The 19,117-nt window shown below is 42.3% G+C and overlaps 2 protein-coding genes across 2 annotated transcripts; both read right to left on the reverse strand.

Annotated features, from left to right (window-relative positions):
• Window positions 1-4,408: 4,408 nt before the first annotated feature.
• Window positions 4,409-5,440, reverse strand: LOC308430392 (trace amine-associated receptor 3; the record flags this gene model as incomplete). The annotated part of the gene is made up of 1 exon (XM_080929536.1): window positions 4,409-5,440. The coding sequence occupies one exon, from the start codon at window positions 5,438-5,440 to the stop codon at window positions 4,409-4,411; it is 1,032 nt and encodes a 343-aa protein (XP_080785662.1).
• A 7,009-nt stretch (window positions 5,441-12,449) lies between these two features.
• On the reverse strand, window positions 12,450-15,793 carry LOC308430386 (trace amine-associated receptor 2; the record flags this gene model as incomplete). The annotated part of the gene is made up of 2 exons (XM_080929532.1): window positions 12,450-13,445; window positions 15,770-15,793. 2 exons carry the CDS (start codon window positions 15,791-15,793, stop codon window positions 12,450-12,452), a joined length of 1,020 nt encoding a protein of 339 aa, XP_080785658.1.
• Window positions 15,794-19,117: the final 3,324 nt, after the last annotated feature.

The following is a 19,117-nucleotide window of genomic DNA, read 5'->3' on the forward strand; positions in this document are numbered from 1 at the left end:
GTCATTTTATTTTATTTTTTATTCTGTGTCTAGGTGGGAGAAGGGGAAGATGAGTGCACACACAAGTGCAGTATTCTCAGAGGTCAGAGACATGGAGTTCCCTGGAGCTGGACTTCCGGGCAGTAGTGAGCATACTGATGTGGGTGACAGGAGATGAACTCGGGTCCTCTGTCTGATGTGGGTGACAGGAGATGAACTCGGGTCCTCTGTCTGATGTGGGTGACAGGAGATGAACTCTGGTCCTCTGGCTTTTTGAAACACCGTGTGGTTGTGCAGTCCTGGCTGACCTGGAAGTTGCTAGGTGGAGTGGACAAGCATTGGGCTTTGCAGCAACAGAAAACTCATTGGAGTTAACTCTTCACCAAGGCATTTACTCTGCCAACAGTTTGTAGCTGGGTGTTGTAAATACGTCTACAATTCTAGCCTTCGGGGGAACGGGGACAAGAGAACTGCAACAATTTTCAGCCTCAACAACATACCAAAACTAATACCTTTTGAGAGGAAATAAAAACCAAAAAAAAAAGAAAAGAAAAGAAAAGAACAAAACAAAAAAAAACAGAGTTTCCCACATGCTCCCACGAGGACGCATATGAAATGGGACAAGCACATCAGAATGTAAACAGCTTCATGGTCGCCGGAGATTGTGCCCCCAGTAGAGTTTGATGCACCAATAGCAGATCATTCCTATCATCCACTAAAGACAAAAAAAATTTAAATTCAGCCTACGCATTTCTGCAAAAACAAAATCAAATCGCTCATATCTAAAACAACTTGTTGAAAAACTATCTTGATTACCTCCTCCGAGAAATTCATTCATGAAATGAAACATTCTCATAAGTAAAGATAACATAGCTGGGGATTTAGATTTACGCTCACTTGGAAGAACAAGATTCATTTCCCCAAACATTCCAGATTGAGCACACATAATGTATATTAATGGCTTTGAATGCTGATGCAGGGAAGAACTCAAATGTTTCCATGTTAACAAAACAAAAGCTCTGCTGGGGAGCTTTTCAGGGCAAAACCACTGTTGGAGTTCCAGGATGTTTAAAAGTTAAAAGCAGGCTTACTGAAAAGATTTCCTAAAATTACCTTGAATCCATATTCATAATACATATATGAAACAAATTTCATAGATTTATAGCTCATTCCCAAAATGTCTTATTCTGTCTATATAAATATTCTAAAATTAAAAATAATAAACACCTCTGTCCTAAACGTTTTTGGCAGGGCATATTCGATGTATGTCTGTTTTGATATTTTTTAAAAAAATACTCTTCTTCCTTTGTGTGTCTGTAACCAATAAACTGTTCTCAGCTGTTGGTCTTCCCTCCAAAATTAAGGATCATAAATGAATGGCAAAGTATAAATAAAAATTAATTAAAGTGGGAGAAATAATAAAGAGATGTGGAATAAAATTAAAACAAAAAAGTTCAGGTAAAGTATAATTTCAAAAACAAGCCATAAAATTCAGCCCCCATAACCACCAGGCGTCTAAAAACCAAATACTGAAGATTTAGTGAGATTTTTCTCATACTTTACAAAGATATAAATCACATACAGATTTTCTGTGGATCAAATCTGTCTTGTCACACAGAAAGAGCAGAAATACAGTATCATCAGGAAACAGGAGTAAAATAATTTTCAACACTTCCAAAGCACCGGCTGACAGATGCCTTGGAGACGTGGGCAAGCAAAGGGTCAGAAACTGTAAGCAGTAAAAGAGAACATAAAACCTTTAAAAACCAGGACTTTACAGCATCTTAAAACACAGGCTTATGTTTATTAACAGGTAAGAAGTCCTCGAGACATAATACACTGTGGGAAACCAAGTCGAAGAACAATGTAAATCATATTTAGCCATTTTATGAGTATGGCAGCAATGTTTACATTCTTAGTGGCTGACAGCTGTCCCTGTGTTTGTTATGTATCTGTAAGGTGTGTGCACCTCTGAGGATGGCGTTCGAAGAACCAGCACACAAAGATGTTTTTTTTCAGGGTACCAACTCCACTCATCTTTGAACCTTTTATGTTTATGTACAAGATTTCAAAACAATCATCAGACATCTTTAGGAAAGCTTCCAATTTAGCATTTGTTATTTATTTTTTAATTAAAATTTCTATTGGATATTCTCTGTATTTACATTCCCGCACTCCCATCCCTCCTCCCCCTCCACTTGCTTCCATGAAGATGTTCCCTCTCCCAACCACCTCAGCACCTTGGCATTCCCCTACACTGGGAAAACACGCCTTCCCTTGACCAAAGGCCTCTCCTTCCATTGATGCCACACAATGCCATCCTCTGCTACATATGTACCTGGGGCCATGGGTTTCTCCATGTGTGCTCATTGGTTGGTGCTTTAGTCACTGGGAGCTCTGAAGGGTTTGGTTGTTTGATAATGTTGTTCTTCCCATGAGGTTGCAGACCCTTTCACCTCCTTAGGTCCTTTCTTTAGCACGCTCATTGGGGTCCCTGAGTTCAGTCCCATGGTTAGCTGCAAGCATGCTCAGCTGTATCTATATGACTCGAACGTAGTCTGTGAGGAGACAGCTCTATCTGGTTCCTGCCAGTAAGCACTTCTTGGGATCAGCTATAGTGCTTGGGTTTGGTGGCTTCATATGTGGTGGATCCCTAGGTGAGGCAGCTTTTCTTTAGTCCCTGAAAAACTACATCTTCTAATATTGTTTTATAAATGAAGTCTTGACTTTAAAACCCAATATCACCTTAAAGAAACTTTATTTCAACAATAGTAAAAATGAAGAATACCATCTGTAAACCGGTCTTCAAAATGAGGAAAGTTATGGCGAGTGGAAAAGGAGGGGGGTTCACAAATGGGACAGACTTCCAGAGGAGCAAGTGATTGCTTCAGAGAAAGAGAGCGTGGGGAAAGGCCATGTCTGCTTGCACAGAACTGGCCGCCTGTGAGAGGACTTTCAAAAGTTCTCCTTGGTACAATGAAAAGCTCTGGTTCATGAGGTTCAACAGGGAACAGATGGCACTAGTGCCCTGTGTCTGGGACACATTTAACAAAGGGATTATTAACAAAGCCAAACATGGAAATTGGTTTAAGGGACACAGCAAGAGACAGCCAGCTACCCAAGACCAGAGGCGGTTTGGCACTCTTGCTAGACCAGAGCGGCAGTGGGAGGGCACCGATTAGGGCTCCCCACAGGTGGTTGTGTGGATCCCTGAAAACCATGGTCAGCCTGGGGCAGATTTGCAGAAAGATCTTATGTGCAAAGCAGGACTCATTTCACCCGTCCTCTACTTGCTGATCCTTTCCTACTTCCTCCCGCTGGTGAAATACTACGGACACCCTGGACTCACTGATACAGCAGTTCTCAGCCTGTGGCTCCCTTTATGGGAGGCCCGTATGAGACACTCTGTGTATAACATTTCTACTTTACAATTCATAGCAAAACTGTTCTGAAGTGGCAACAGAACAGTTGCATGCTTGCAATCTGTATTAAAGGGTCGCAGCAAGAGGAAGGTTGAGAACCTTTAACACAATCTCTAACACAATCTGTCTAGAATGGGAAAGGTCAGAGAGGGCGAAAGCACCTAGCGTAGGAACTAAAGCATTCAAGAGAATCGGGTCAAATAAAGTAGTTCACTAAAAGCTCCAACAAATCATGCGGATCTTTCTTTGAGTTCTTAAAACACAGTTAGAGAGGGTCCCAAACCATTACCACTTTAAATTCTTTCTTCTGGAGTCCGTCTGACTCATGAATACACATTTATTCCGTGCTGCACTTCACATTTCTACTGCAAATCATTTTCTTGTTGTTGTTCGCCGGACTGCATGCTGGATGCAGAGTTCATTAATCAACGGACATATTGGTTAACAGATTAAAGCTCTGGAAAGATTTCTTGGCAGCAGATAGAACTGTATTTGCTGAAATGTCAGAGAGGGACCAGTATTTGCAGTGACCTGGGGCTTTGTTACTTTTCTATTGATGTGAAGAGACTCATGACCAAGGTGACTTAAAGAAGAAATGGTTTACTGGGGGCTTATGTTTCAGAGGGTGAGCCCATGGTCACCATAACGGGAACAGGGCAGTAGGCAGGTAGGCATGGCACTGAAGCAAGTAGCCAAGAGCTGATGTCATACACAAGTTCTCGGCAGAGAGAAAACCCAAACTGGGAATGGCTGGGCTACTGAAAACTCAAAACCCACCCCAGCCACACTCCTCCAATAAGGCCACACCTCTTATCCCTCCCAAAACACTTCCACCAGCTGGGGACCATGTAGACAAAGAAATGCCAACCGAGATCATTCTCATTCAAACAGCCACAACTGGGTTTGTGAGGGTCAAAATAGTGTCACTTTCTGTATTCGGTTCCTATTTATACTGGGGGTGGGGGGCGTTTGGTTGGTTGGTTGGTTGGTTTGGTTTGTTTGTTTCCTTAATGTACTTCAGGAAAAAGATTTGCAGTGTCTGAGTTGGAGCGAAATATTTTTCCTGTCACTATATGCTGAAGAGCTTTGCGAAACCACGGGTAAAAAAAGCCGTGGATGAGGGGGTTGCAAGTCGAGTTGAAGTACCCGAGCCATACCAGAAGATCGAGTACTACGATGGGCGTGGAGTAGTCTAAATATGGATCAATCAAAACAGCCAGAAAGCAGGGTAGCCAGCACGCCAGAAACACCCCCATGACGATACCGAGGGTCTTGGCCGCTTTCCTGTCCTTTTTCTTAGACAGGTTTTTTCTGGCTTCTCCTCTCTTGTTCTCCAGCAGATTGCTGAGGGCTCGAGCATGTCGCCTGGAAACAAGGAAAATTTTACCATAGATGCCGAGCATGATGGCGCCAGGAGTGAAGAAGCAGGTAGTGAACAGTATGGTCCCCCAAAACTTGTTGAACGTAAGCGCACAGAAGTTGAAGCAAGCGACGAGGATCGCGTAGCTCTGCATCCCGGCAACGTTAGCCTCTGACAGAACTAAGCCGAAAGAAAAGAGAGCAGGGGCTGCCCAGCAAAAAACCAGCAGTCTCTTGATGGTGGACACAGTCATGGTGTTGGTGTAGCGCAAAGGGTCACACACTGCGTAAAACCGGTCGATGGCGATGGAGCACAGGTGGAATATGGAGGTCAGGCTTAGCATCATGTCGAAGCTCGCGTGGAATTTGCAAAAGCCGTCTCCGAAATACCAGCAGCTCTCCACTGACCTCACCATACTGTAGGGCATGATGACGAACCCCAGCAGGAAGTCCGTGGTTGCCATGGAGAGGATCAGGAAGTTGGTGGGAGAGTGTAGCTGTTTGAAATGTGATATGGAAATGATTATCACCAAGTTTCCGAAGACGGTGATCACCATGGCTCCGGTCAGAAACAGGTACATTATCAAGCGGACGCGGTAAGAGCGGCTGGTGGGCGGGCAGGATTTATTTCCAAATTTTGGGCAGCTGGATAAATCTTCAGGGATGTATGTTAGATCCATGGTGCTTTGTTCTTCAAGTTCCTTTCCAGGAGGAAGTTTCTTCTTTTCTGTAAATGATCCCAGGGAACTTCACCTGCCGGGGACACATTAGTGTTCAAAGTCACTTCAAAGTCACCTCAAACTCACACTAAATACCGTTCCTTTAAAAATTCAAAATTAGGGACTGGTGAAATAGCTCAGAGGTTAAAAACACCAGCTGATCTCCCAAAGGTCCTGAATTCAATTCCAAACAACCACAAGATGGCTCCCAACTGCCTATGAAGCAATCTGAGGCCCTCTTCTGGCCTGCAGGCAGAGCACCCATACATTAAGAAGACACCTAGGGTGCTTATTTTCTGCATTAGAAAAATGGACGACTTGAACAGCTCATTCTTCCCTGTGTGAATGTTTTCATTCTTGTCCTTCCCTCCCTCGTGTGTTTCTCTGCCACACTGCTTTATTTTTGTGGGAACTGGAAGATTTCCAATAGCTTTTCTTTTCATTTCATATCTTGTTTTTTTTTTTTTTTTTTTTTTTTTTTGGTGGACACTTGTCATAAGTAGACTCATTCCAAGAACTTATCGAACTATAATAAGCTTACATATCTTCCATCACCAAAATACTGAATGTGTAAAATCTTAAGTAAAACCACAAAGTCCTTCCCTATGTGTTTGCTCAATGGTGTGAATCCTTCACATGCAAATATTCTACATTTAGGCACCAGAAATTGCATACTGCAAAAGGAAAATGTTCCTAAGTAACCAATTTAAATAGTATCATTGGGACATTTTATTTCCCTAGTTGTGGCTTTGAGCTGATAAAGCTGGCCTGTCTGTAAACACATAGATTTGCCAAAAGTTGGACGTGGAATGCAGTGTGCTGTTCTGCCATTAAAACCTGCTGGCATTGTGCTGGACACCTTCAGTTCAGCAGGAGGCACATGACTCCACACTGGACGTTAGCCTCTTACTCTAATTTTCTTAGTCTTACAAATGAAGTATAAGGTACGCTTGAACAAGAAACTGCATCTAAAATGCTATCACAGAGCATAGCTTCACAGAATACAAATGTGTGTGCATGTTTCCGAGTGATAGAGACCAGCAGTCTCTCAAACTAACTGTGTCCAGTTTTAGAATCTAGAACTGTGGTTCTCAGTCTAGTTTCACAGGTCAGAAAATAATGTGAGTTCTATACAGTTCATTAAAGAATCATCTCAGAGAATCAAGAAGTGGCTCACCCCAGCCCTTAGGAGTCTGAGGCTGGAGGATTGCCAGAATCTCAGACCTGCAAGGGCCACATGGTGAGTTCCAACAAGTAAGTGAGACCAATATACAGACAAATAAGTGTCTCTAAGCATAAATTCTCAAATTTAAATTCTGTTTTTAAAGACTCAAAACTATCCTTTGGAAGGCATTAAAGCCCCATGAGTAATTTCATAAAATAGAATAGAATTTATTATAAAGTACAGAGACATGGCATTCACTAGGAAAAATAAAGTATATTGGCTAGGATTTGTGAGTAGATATTTTCTGCTGTCTTCTCCAATTGACAAAATTTAAAACTGCAACAGGAAAGACTACCTGGAAGCCATTGCTAGCCAAGGGGGGACCATATCCAATTGTCGCACTGACAGCTCAGGTGGGAAAAATGGAAACATTTCTCCTATAGTTTTACTTTGCAAGTATGTGTGGGGGTTTACCCCATAGCAACAAAAATTACAGGCAGCTACCATTGTCAGTTCTCACAGGGAAACAGAAAATGCTGTTTAGAACGCAGCAAATAAACCCTTTCCTTGTGCCTCTTCCTCCCCCAAATACAAGCAAACCTCAGATAACAGTAAAATAATAATAATAATAATAATAATAATAATAATAATAATAATAATAATAAAGAACTAGATATTTAAAAGTTTCAAAACTACTTACCCCAAATTGTTTTTTTTTTATTAATTGTCCTATTTTGCTTTTTTGAGACAGGCCCTCACTCTGTAACCCAGGTTATCCCAGATGACACAGCAGAGATTATAGACACAGCTCATCACACCCAGTGTGTCAAACGTGTTTTATCACATGCCCAGCTACTCCATATATATGAAACACCCAGATCTTGAAGTGGCCACTGCAGCCACACACTGGGACAGTATTAAACTCTAGCTTTCCCGGCCCCTGTTCCATGAACCCCTTCATTTCTCTCTGTCTGCAATAGATTGCTGATTTACCTGGTCAGCACGAGTATTTATGGCCTCCACCCAGTCGATTAGAGTTAATCTACAGGCCAACGCTGTTCTCATTTCCTGGAAATGGCCTTAAAATGAAAAATCAGACCATTCACCAAAGAAACGCCTTCACAATGTTTTCATGGACTGAACAGGAACGCTTAGATCATAGACACCCCAAGTTTCTGGTGCGGGCATTCTGTGTGCTGGGAAAAAGGGAGCAGTTTTAACAATCCAGCAGCAACAGAAAATCTTAAGTAAATGCTGCTTGCAAAGAAAACTATTAAAATAACATGTGGCATCTGGAAGTGATTTAAATAATCTGTTGTTTTGTTGACACAACATCAAAATGCATTTTAGCATTACTGAAATACCTCACAATTATTGAGGCATGCCTCCTATAATCTCTGTACTTAGTAAACACATTTCAGATGCCACATAGAAACTTATAAACCCTGCCAAAAAAATTTTTGATGGAAATGTTAAAAGGCCTTTCAGGAGCATACCATAATAATAATTTCCCAATTAGGGAAACAAAACTCTACCTTTTCTGGTACAACCCGTTTAGCACATCTTCATCTCCAAACATTGGTAACACTGACAAACGGTCATACGTTTCCCATTCTTTTTACAGTGCAGTACCTTTTGTTTCTTAGAATGTCGGTTTCACCTCCAGAGATTCTTCCAGCGGCGTGGTGGGCGTGGTGAGGGAAGTTCTGCAGAGTTCAGTGCAGAGCCTCAGCAGACGGTATATACAGGTTTGTCTCCGCTCCCAAGAGGGTTGCACTGAATGTAGATCCAGGATCCTGAGACAAGTCCCAACTGCAGATCCCCGACGGAGTCACCGCTTAACTTTCTTCCCTCGAGGATATGAAAATATTCTGGGTATTTCAGTGTCCCAGAATATTCGGATTTCTTTTCTTTTTCCATAGGAAGGACGGTAATTTCAGTTCTGAGTTCTTGAGTATTTGGCATTTGTTCCGGAAAGAGAAGATACCAAAATTGCCGTAGGCTAACAATTCATAGACAAGGGAAAGTACACTAAGTCTTAGCTGATATCAAGGCAAGAACAATTGTGTTAATTGTGAGGGGTTTTCATTCTCCCTCTGAATGAGAAGATGCTGATGTGGGAGGAAGTGCTTTTACTTCAGTGTTCGGCTAAAGTAATTGTCAGGGGGGTGGGGGGGAGGTAGTAGGAGCAGAATATGTTAGATCATTTTATTTTATAAAATAGTAAGGAGGTGGGGTTCATGCGACCCCACTCATCCCTGAAGAGACATAGACAGCTGCTGGCTACTGGGGGAGGTGAGGACCACCATGTTCTTCAGGCTGTAGGAACGAGTAAGTTCTTCATGCTCCAGCTGTCTGCAGGTGACCCTAAACCCAGGAGGTCTCTCTCTCTCTCTCTCTCTCTCTCTCTCTCTCTCTCACACACACACACACACACACACACACACACACACACAGAGACAGAGACAGAGACGGAGACAGAGAGACAGACAGACAGAGACAGAGACAGAGAGAGAGAAAGACAGACAGAGACAGATACAGATACAGAGAGACAGAGAGAGAGAAAACACAATTAAAAAAACTAAAAAGACAAGAAAACAGAGAAAACATTGCTGAGAAAAGGGCATTACTGGGAGGAGAAAGAAATGACCAAAAATATGTTTGTATATGAAATTGTCAGAGAATAATAAAAATGTAAAAGAAAAATGACTAAGTACTCTCAGGCTCTAACATACTAGGTTAGTTTTCTTGTGTGTTCGAGCGTGTGTGTGTGTGTGTGTGTGTGTGTATGTGTGTGTGTGTGTGTGTGTGCTAGTCTCCTTGACCATGTTCACAAAGCTGCCTTTTTCTACTCCTGCCCTTCAGGCTGTGAGTAGTCAGCCGGTCAGCAGGACTGGACCCATACAGCCGCAGGTCTACAGGAAACTCAGAGCAACTTTTTTTTCTACAATATTTTTTAGTGGATATTCTCTGTATTTACATTTCAAATGTTATCCTCTTTTCCCCCACACCCATCCCTCTTCCCCCTCCACTTCCTTCCATGAAGGTGCTCCCTCTTCTAACCATCCTCTCCACCTCAGCTCCCAGGCATTCCCCTACACTGGGAAAACAAGCCCTCCCTGGACCAAAGGCCTCTCCTCCCATTGATGCCAGACAATGCTATTCTCTGCTGCATATGCACCTGGAGCCATGGGTCTCTCCATGTGAGTTCATTGGTTGGTGTTTTGGTCCCTGGGAGCTGTGGTGGGTTTGGTTGGTTGATATTGTTGTTCTTCCCATGGGGTTGCAGACCCTTTCAGCTCCTTCAGTCCTTTCTCCATTTCCCTCATTGGGATCTCACAGGGCAAGTTTTGAGCAGCATTTAAGGAAGACTAATACTTAATCTAACTACTTAAGAGTTGCTGTCTCATTTTAATGCCTAGGATGTGCTAAAATCAAAGCAAACTTATTAACTATCATTTATAATGTGGCAAAAGTAAAGACATTAAATAAAAAATGATTCATCAGTAGAGGATTTACAGATATATCACATCCCACGTGCATGGAGACATATCTGAAATTCTGTAAGGCGGTGCTCATGGTTCAGTCAGGGATGCTGACATCCTCTGCCTTCTCTTCAATGTGGCTTTTTACTGAGAATGTTGCTAAGGGTGTAAGCTCTAAGATCCCTGTGGCCCACTGTAAAGAAGAGATGCCTAATTCCAGGAGTATTGACGTTGTGTGCATAGCTTAGAATCAGACAGACAGATATTGGAGGCTATTGTTGGTATGACACAGAAAGTGTCACGTTTATAGGGCATTTTCCCTCCTGAGGAGCTGAGACATTTGCCAGCACATCACTGTAGCCCACCAGCAGCATTAATGAGTTTCAGCATGGGGGGGTGGGGGGAAAAAGCAGTAAACACCAAATATAAAATCACTGACCCTTGATCTTCCTTTTAAATACTGAGATTTCTCTTGTTTTCCTTTTTATTATTCTAATGCTCAATAAGTACAGATATTCATCAAAAATGATGGATTCATATCACAACACATTTAATATTACATTTATTAATCATCCACACATCTGATACTATACAGCTGTTCATAGCCTGCGGAGAATAGAAGTCACCAGAAGGGTTCTTCTGTAAATAGAGATTGCGTGTTGCAATCACAGGATAATGTACTAAAAGAAACTTTCATAGACTGTGTCTGGTCCTTACTCTTATTTATTTGTGTGTGTGCATACACGTGTGTAACACATCCCATGGCATTTGTGTGAAGATGAAAGGAAACTTTACACAAAAACTGGCTCTCTCCTTCTACCACGTGGGTCCTTGGGATTGAACTCAAACTTTGTAGCAAGCATTCTCATCCACTGAGCCGTCTCAGCAGCCTTCCGATTTTTTATTTAATACCAACACCACAGTAAAATCTAGTAAAAGTCTGACCTTCATTTCATGAATTGCTGCTTTCTACCAAAATCATGGTCTTTGGTATTTAATTTCCAACAATTTTTACCTATACATATTTCCAAACTGACAGATGCACTTAGACATTAAGAAACAGTAAAGGGAAATGCTACACAAAATGTGTGGTGGTCACAGAACGGAGGATTCCTCAAGTTCACTGCACTCTGATCCTTCTAAATAGTGAAAGAAATCAGGCAAAGATAAAGTCAGCTCGGAGCTCAAGAGCACCGGTTGCTCTTCTGGAGGATGGAAATTTGGTTCCCAGCATCCACACAGCATCACACAACCATCTGGATGGAGCTCCAGTTCCAACAGGTCCAACACCCTCTTCCGGTCATCATGAGCACCTGCATGTACATGACACACTTGCAAACAAACACCTGCACACTGAAATAAATAAAACCCTATTATCAAAAGGTGTTTTCTCATCTTTTTTTTATTCCTGAATTTCTCCCCATCTTCTATTTCCTTTCTAATTTCTCTTCTCTTCTCCCTGCTAGTGTTCTACAAACAGTGGTTTAAACAGAATTTGGGTACAAAGAGCAATTAGTTTTCACATTACAGACTAGAAACCAAGAGCCTTCTATGCTAGACAGAATCTCTCCCTCATCTCTCCCTGCCCTCTGTGTGTGTGTGTCTGTCTGTCTTTCTGTTCCTCTCTCTTCTCTCTCTCTCTCTCTCTCTCTCTCTCTCTCTCTCTCTCTCTCTCTCTCTCTCACACACACACACACACACACATATGCATTCACACCTTTTTCTCTTTTTCTTTTCTGCAATTTGTCCATTTGTTGAAGTATATTCTGATCACCCAGGATGTGCACACAGTATGCTGCGATCAATCAGAGTGGAAAATCATCTCCATTAATTCAACCATTTTTAAGTATTGGTAACTTCATTCTTTTCAGGTCATTTTCAAGTTTACGGTGTGTGTTTTAACCGATAGTCACCCTGTTGTGCAAAAAAAAAATGCCCTAAGAATTAGAAGCAATGGCTGGACATATCTGTGCTGTGCTTTGGTTCTCTTTATTGTTTTCATCATTAAATTTTAAGTTACCATAAGCGGGTTTCACGATACAGAGTGCTCATTGTCCTACATACATTTCATCTGTTATGTCTTTGTTATTTAGTTTTTGTTGTACATTATATATTTTCATACATATGGAAACATATATATATATTCACACACACACACACACACACACACACACACACCCCTCCTCTGTTACTCATCCCCTTCCCTCCATGCCCTGGCGTGCCAGCCCTTCCTTGCTGGCCCTCCTCAGTCCTAAGCCCCTCCAAGCCCTTTCATTCTTTGAGTGACAGTCTCTGATGAACTCACTAGTACAGATCAAGTCTACTCTGTTTCTTTCTGAGTAAACAAATTGGTATTATGGAAATGTGAGCTGAAAATTTTACCCAGCACAATGTACTTGAGTGCTCTGCGAAACCAGGGGTAGAAGAAACCATAAATTAAGGGATTACACGTGGAATTAAAATAACCGAACCAAGTTAAGGCATCAAACAGAACTGCAGGCGTAGAGAAATTCAGAAACGGATCTAACAGGATCGTGAAGAAACATGGGAACCAACACAGTAAGAAAACACCCATCACTATCCCTAAAGTTTTGGCTGCTTTTTTGTCCTTCCTCATTTGATTATTTTGATTTTCTGGCAAGTTGTCAATCACGCGAGCATGCTTTTTGGAGACTGCGAAGATTTTGCCGTAAATTCCCAGCATCATCGAGCTGGGAGTAAAAAAACCAGCCACGAACAAGGTGGTCCCCCATAGCTTGTTGAACATGACTGGGCAGGAACTGGAACAAGCAACCAGAATGTCGTAGCCTTCAATTCCTTCAGCATATGCCTCTGAGAAGACTACCCCAAAGGCAAACGCCCCGGGAACCGACCAGCAGACCAGCAGCAGCCGCTTAACGACCGGAATCGTCATTTTGGTGCAGTAATGCAAAGGGCGACAGATGGCATAAAATCGATCGACGGCCACCGAGCAAAGGTGGAAAATGGACGTTATGCTAAGCATCAGGTCAAAGCTGTAATGGATCTTGCAAAACGTAAGTCCAAAATACCAGCAGTTTTCCACCGACCTGACCATACTGTAAGGCATAATGGCGAAGCCCAGCAGGAAGTCGGTGACGGCCATGGAGAGGATGAGGAGGTTGGTCGGTGTGTGGAGCTGCTTGAAGTAGGAAATGGAAATGATCATGGCCAGGTTGCCAAAGACGGTGATGAATATGGCTCCTACCATCAATGAGTACATGGCAGCTCTGACCCCCAGAGACCTTTCATTCTCCGGGCAAGTTCCATTCCCGTATTCGGAACAGTCAAAGGTTTCCTACACAAAAGCAGGGATGCATGGGACTTATCAGAGAATAGACAGACACTCCACGTTTTATCTCTTCTTCCACAGACAGATTTAAGAAAAAAAAAAATACAGGAGACTCGGGGAAGATAATTATACTGAAATATATAAATAGGATTGTGTGTCTTTCTCACTAACTTTGTGATTTATAGAGTTCCAATAGATTAAAATTGTTTGTAGTTTTAATGCCTCCTCGAGTTCTACCACCCACCCTTAGTCCACTCGCTTTGTTATGACAAGATCTGCAGTTCAGAAGGAGGAGGAGAAAGAGTGAAAATGAGAAGAGGCAGAAAGAGGAGCGGACACAAATAAATAAATGTATTACTAACTTAACCTCTAACTGAGCTTTCTTGTATGTGCGGGAAGATCAGATGGCTGTTAGAAAATGCATACAATGTGTCCTCGGATGGATTTGAAATCTGTCATCGGACCTGATTTGCTTGGTGTGGTGTGTATGTTACCTCGTGAATCTACTGCTCGAAAATGGTCTCATTCCTATGATCAATTATGTTCTCTGCGCTTTGATTCTTACTAAAGCTTTTTTTTAAGTATAAGAATCACTGACACATCTTTAATTATCTGGCAGAGCCATCCTCTCTAGGAAATCCCCAAGTGTTAGCAAGCATCACAAAACAAGAGTTGGTTCTCTCATTCTGCTGTGGGGGTCGTGAGGGTGGAACTCCAAGCACCCAGCTTTGTAGTGATTACTTTTCATCGAAACTACGAAACCAGCCGTAGGAAAAAGAGCAACTGATAGCAAGGAATGAATCCAAGGCAGATCGATTCCTCTTTCCTTCCTACTCTGGGACTCCAGCTCCACCTGCAAGGAAGAAACGGAGCCTGTGACAGTATGTGCCTTCAGAGTGGTTTAGAGAAACGAACACCGATGTGCAAGACCTGGGTGGTTAGAAGCTGCCACCAAATTACACTTAAGGTCTCTGCCAGCTGATGTCTTAGATGGAATTTACCAGTCTATCCCCAGCAAGTGGTTTAGCTTCGGTGTTTGGTTTTTGAGATAAGGTCTCATGGCCCAGGTTGGCCTTGAACCTTCTGCCTCCATTTCTGGGGTGCTGAGATTATAAGTGTGTGCCACAGTGTCCAGCCTACAAGAGTGATTTCTGTTTATTTTTTTTTCAAACTGTCTTTCCTGTGTGTAATGTGTTTTGGTTCAGTCCAGCCCCCAGACCTTCAGCTCCGTCTCTCACCCTCGCCACTGCCCAGTCCTCCCAGCCTCTCTGTCTTTAACTCTGAGTCACATAGTATTGCTAGGTCTGAGGCCATCAACTAGAGCCCAGGAAGTCCTGGGGACCACACCCCTGAAGAAAACCTACCCCTCCCCCCAGCAGCCATCTCTTTCCAACAGTTCCTCAGTGGTAGGGCTTTATGTCCTGCCTCTGTCACATTGAAGTTTTGCCTGACTTCATCCTGTGCATGCATGAAGTTTGAGTTCATGCGTGGAATGTCCCTGTCATGTCTGGAAAGCTGTTTCACTGCAGTGACTCGCTACCTCTGACTCTCAAAATCTTCCTGCCTCTTCCATGATCATCCCTGAACTTGGGATACTTTCATTAAAATCCTTTCCCATACAGTTCTGAAGTATATACAATCAGTTCTCAAACTAAGTGTTTCTATTAGTACATTAATTAAAAAACACAGGTAAGGATAGAGATATAGATAGAACATATATGTGTGTGTGTGTGTGTGTGTATGTGTGTATATATATATATATATATTACATATGATAATAGATAGACAGGCAGACAGACAGACAGACTGACAGAGTCCCCACCCAGACAACTCTTTATTTTCTAGTGAAATGATTTCAAAATGAGCCAATCAAATTCCCTTTGGATTTACTATGTTTTTTCCTGTATCTGTGTGTGTGTGTGTGTGTGTGTGAGAAGTGGGGATTCAGCCCAGTGTCATGGTCACAGTGAGCACACATTCCTGAGGTCCCTCTGCCTGACATGGGAACACCTGTGCCAAACAAATCGGTTGGTCTAAAAAAAAAAAAAAAAAACACTCTTTTCCAGGGCCACAAACATTCATCTCAGGAGATAAGGCATGTTGTCAAAAGGCGGTAAATTGTTTTGTTTCCACACTTACACTACCTTTCACTGCGATTCTGTCAGCCCTGACTGAATTACTAATGATCTGGAGTCTGACTTAGGCTCTCCACACCTGAACAGATGGAAAACGGTAGAAAACAGCACAATGTCACCGCTTTACAGTGGAGACATTTTACTTAACAAAGAGGAGAAAACATGGATCTTCCCTTGACATCCCTCTGCACATACCTGCTGGGCTTCGAAGGACGCCATTGTGGCTGCTTTGTGGAAGAAACGCTGTGCCTTCCCTGCTGACTGAATGCTGATGTTGAAGTATAAGGCATGGACTGTGTTAACTGTGCTGCTTTATAATTTGACAGTCAGTCCCAAGGGCATTGCATATGTGTCAGGGAGGGGGGAGGACTCTGTCATTCTGAAGTAACTGTGTAAGTGACCCTGACCTACCCCTTCATCCTCTTAGGAATCTCTGCTTGCCTAACTGGTCATCACCCCCAGCACTATGAACACTCTGGGACAGCCGCTCCGTAAAGACTACACTAGTTGAACGGAACTCCTTCAGTTATCAGAGGCTCTCGGTCCCTGTCACTTTAGGATGACCAGAATGAAGCCCATCCACATGTTATATCACGTTTAATACTCACAGGGTTTTCTCACCCACTCTTGCCGGCTTTGGCTGGGGTGCGGCTCAGTGCCCCTGACACCAGCTGAGTTCCACAGTCTTCACGGCTGTAACTGCCATGACGCCCACATCCACTCAGAGCACGGGCTCAAATCTGCTCACACCCAGTCACGGACGCCTGTAGCTTCGTTGTCTTCTTTCGATATGGGAAAGTTTATTTTCCATCGCTCGGACACAGCTCATTGTGTGACACCAGGCTCTGGCTCGGCCTGTTGTTGGCGGCCTTCGCTACCGTGGCAGCTACTCTGGATGTGTGGAACGTGGATAACCATGTGGGGAGACTGAGCTTCGAGAGGCTTCAGAGGGCTCACTGGTTTCCTGTCTCCCTCTGGAAGTTCTTACTGACATTTTAGCAAGGCACTCTGAACTTTACTCTTTTAGGCCCTAAATAAATATATAAATGATTCGATTTGACCATTCTTGATCGTTTTTCATAAGGGAGAAAGACAGCGAAAAATCACCCATTTACCAATTCAGAGCAATGCAAGGATGTCACAACATAATCAGAAAATCTATATTTTTTTAAAGAAACATTCTAAATATGGATATTAGCCCAGATGATTATAAAAGAAGTTAGGGATTAATTTTTAAGATTTAGCAGACAGCATTTTTACTCAAGAGTTTCCTATATCTTTCTTGGCTCTGTTAAAAAAATTATGCAAGTATTCTTAGAGAGTAGGATATAGCTCAGTGGTAGAGAGCCTGCCTAGTTTGAAGGAGGCCCTATAGACAACCTCCATCATCATCATCTTCTTCATCATCATCATCATCATCTCTACTAGTTACACAGGAGAGTAGTAGCATCTGTTAGTCCCCTGGTAGACATTTCCCCTGTTGACACTACTGTGATGTATCCTGCTGCTGTTGTTCAGGTACCCCTTATAACCAAATACTGAACTATAAGGCCCATATTGCCTGTCTCCCTTATCTGACACACATCTCCTCACATCTCCTTACAAAATGCGCTTGTAACGTAGCGTGCAAAATGTAATCAATTTTAAAACGTGAAGTCAAACCATTTACAATTGTTCTCTTTTATTTTAAGTTACTGGAATGTTTGCCTGATCTATGTTAAAGGTTATCACAGGGGTGCAAATGCAGAGAAGATCAATAAGTACATAGAATTTGGTTCTATCTACAACTTCAGGCGCACACTGAAGAACCCGGTATCTTCCATAAACAAAGTGCAGCGAATGTGTCATTTTGGCTTGGCTCCTAGAAAGGACACTAGACCTCTGTTGGGTTGATAGATCTTGACAGGGTATAAGAAGAAGAAATGAAGCAGAGTCTGTCTCAAAACTTGACAACAACATGGTTGAACCCCAATAAATTCATGTCTAATCCTGAGGAAGCTCTTCTGAACCTGCCTGTCTAATACACGAGACACTCAAAACGAGGTTCACAGGTACCATTACTGCGCTGACCATGAATGTAATGGACTCCGGCTCATTTTCTCTTTCTACGCGCATAGGAAGCAGAGCTGCCCCCACCCTTATCCCAACTCTGTGCGTCTACACAGAGGAAGGAGAACCTGCCTCCTCAGGGTGAGAGACTGTCTGTCTTTAACACTCACACCTCAGGCAGCCTAGGAAAACTGAATACTTAGATTTAGTTTCCAGAGTTTATAACCAAAAAAGGAAGAAGTAAAGGAAAATGGGAACATAAATTCTACAAGAAGATATGGACACATTTTGTAACTTAAGCTAGAGGTAAATCAATAACAAAAATGTTTGAAATTTAATAAAGTATAGGAATATAGAATTCAAAATTAATTGTAATTAATTGTGACATACATCTTACTTGTCTATTTGTTAACAGAATAACACACACCCTTGGTTGTGAGCTAGAATAACACCAGCTTCCATACATCTGTATGCCCATAACCTCAGGCAAATACTCCCTTCGATTTTATAATAATCATTTTTATTCTTTAGTAAGTGAAAAAATACCAAGCACACTGATGTAGCTCAGTCTGCATATAATTTGACTTGTTTTTACAACTCCTTATAAAATGAATAACACAGGATTTGTTGTCTGTTCCCTTATTTCTTTATCTGTAATTTATTCACTTCCTTACCACATGATAAATCTGTTCTTTTATTAATGGTAAATTGAATTATTTCTAACTCTTTTGCTAATATGTGTAATGCTTTCTGGAACACTCTAGGGCAAGTCTTCTATAGCATATGTTTGTGATTTTTTTCATAAATATATATGGAAAGGCAATTGCAGAGACAGAAAGAATATGGATATTCATCTTTCACAATATAAAAACAAATAGTGTTTTTTCTAATTTGCTTTCTATGCCCATGGTAAATACTTGTGGCCAAAATCAACTCAAGGGAGAAAAGGGTTTGTTTTAGCGTTCACTGTCAGATTAGAGTCTGTCTCTGAGATATGTCAGGTCAGGAACTCAGGACAGGAACTCAGAACGGGAATGTTCAGGCAGAAACTGAAGCAGTAGTCCTGGTTCATTCCCAGGCCTGTGCTCAGCTATTCTTACAGAGCCCAGGCCCTTAGGAAAGGCACCACCCTACAGTGGGCGGGGCCATCTAACACCAATCACAGACAATCTGCTTGAGGAAGGCACAGCCCACAGTGAGATGGGCCATGTAACTTCAACCAATCAACAGTGAAGACAATTATCCACACCCCGGCTTGTAGGCCACCTGATCTGGGCAAGCCACACGCACTGACTACTTCAGATAACTCTGGACTACGTTAAGTTGATAGCCGAAGCTAATTAGGACAGTATTCCAAATGGCTATCGTGATTTATGTGTATTTATGACAAAGTAAGGCTGCAATTCCTTTTTTTTCTTCGTAAATCTTCTTAATCCACTTCTCTCTACGGAATGACCCGACTTTTCTCCATAGATCTGGCACGCAGACATGCGT

Source organism: Micromys minutus (genome assembly GCF_963924665.1).
Source record: "Micromys minutus genome assembly, chromosome: 15".
Taxonomy (NCBI): Eukaryota; Metazoa; Chordata; class Mammalia; order Rodentia; family Muridae; genus Micromys; species Micromys minutus.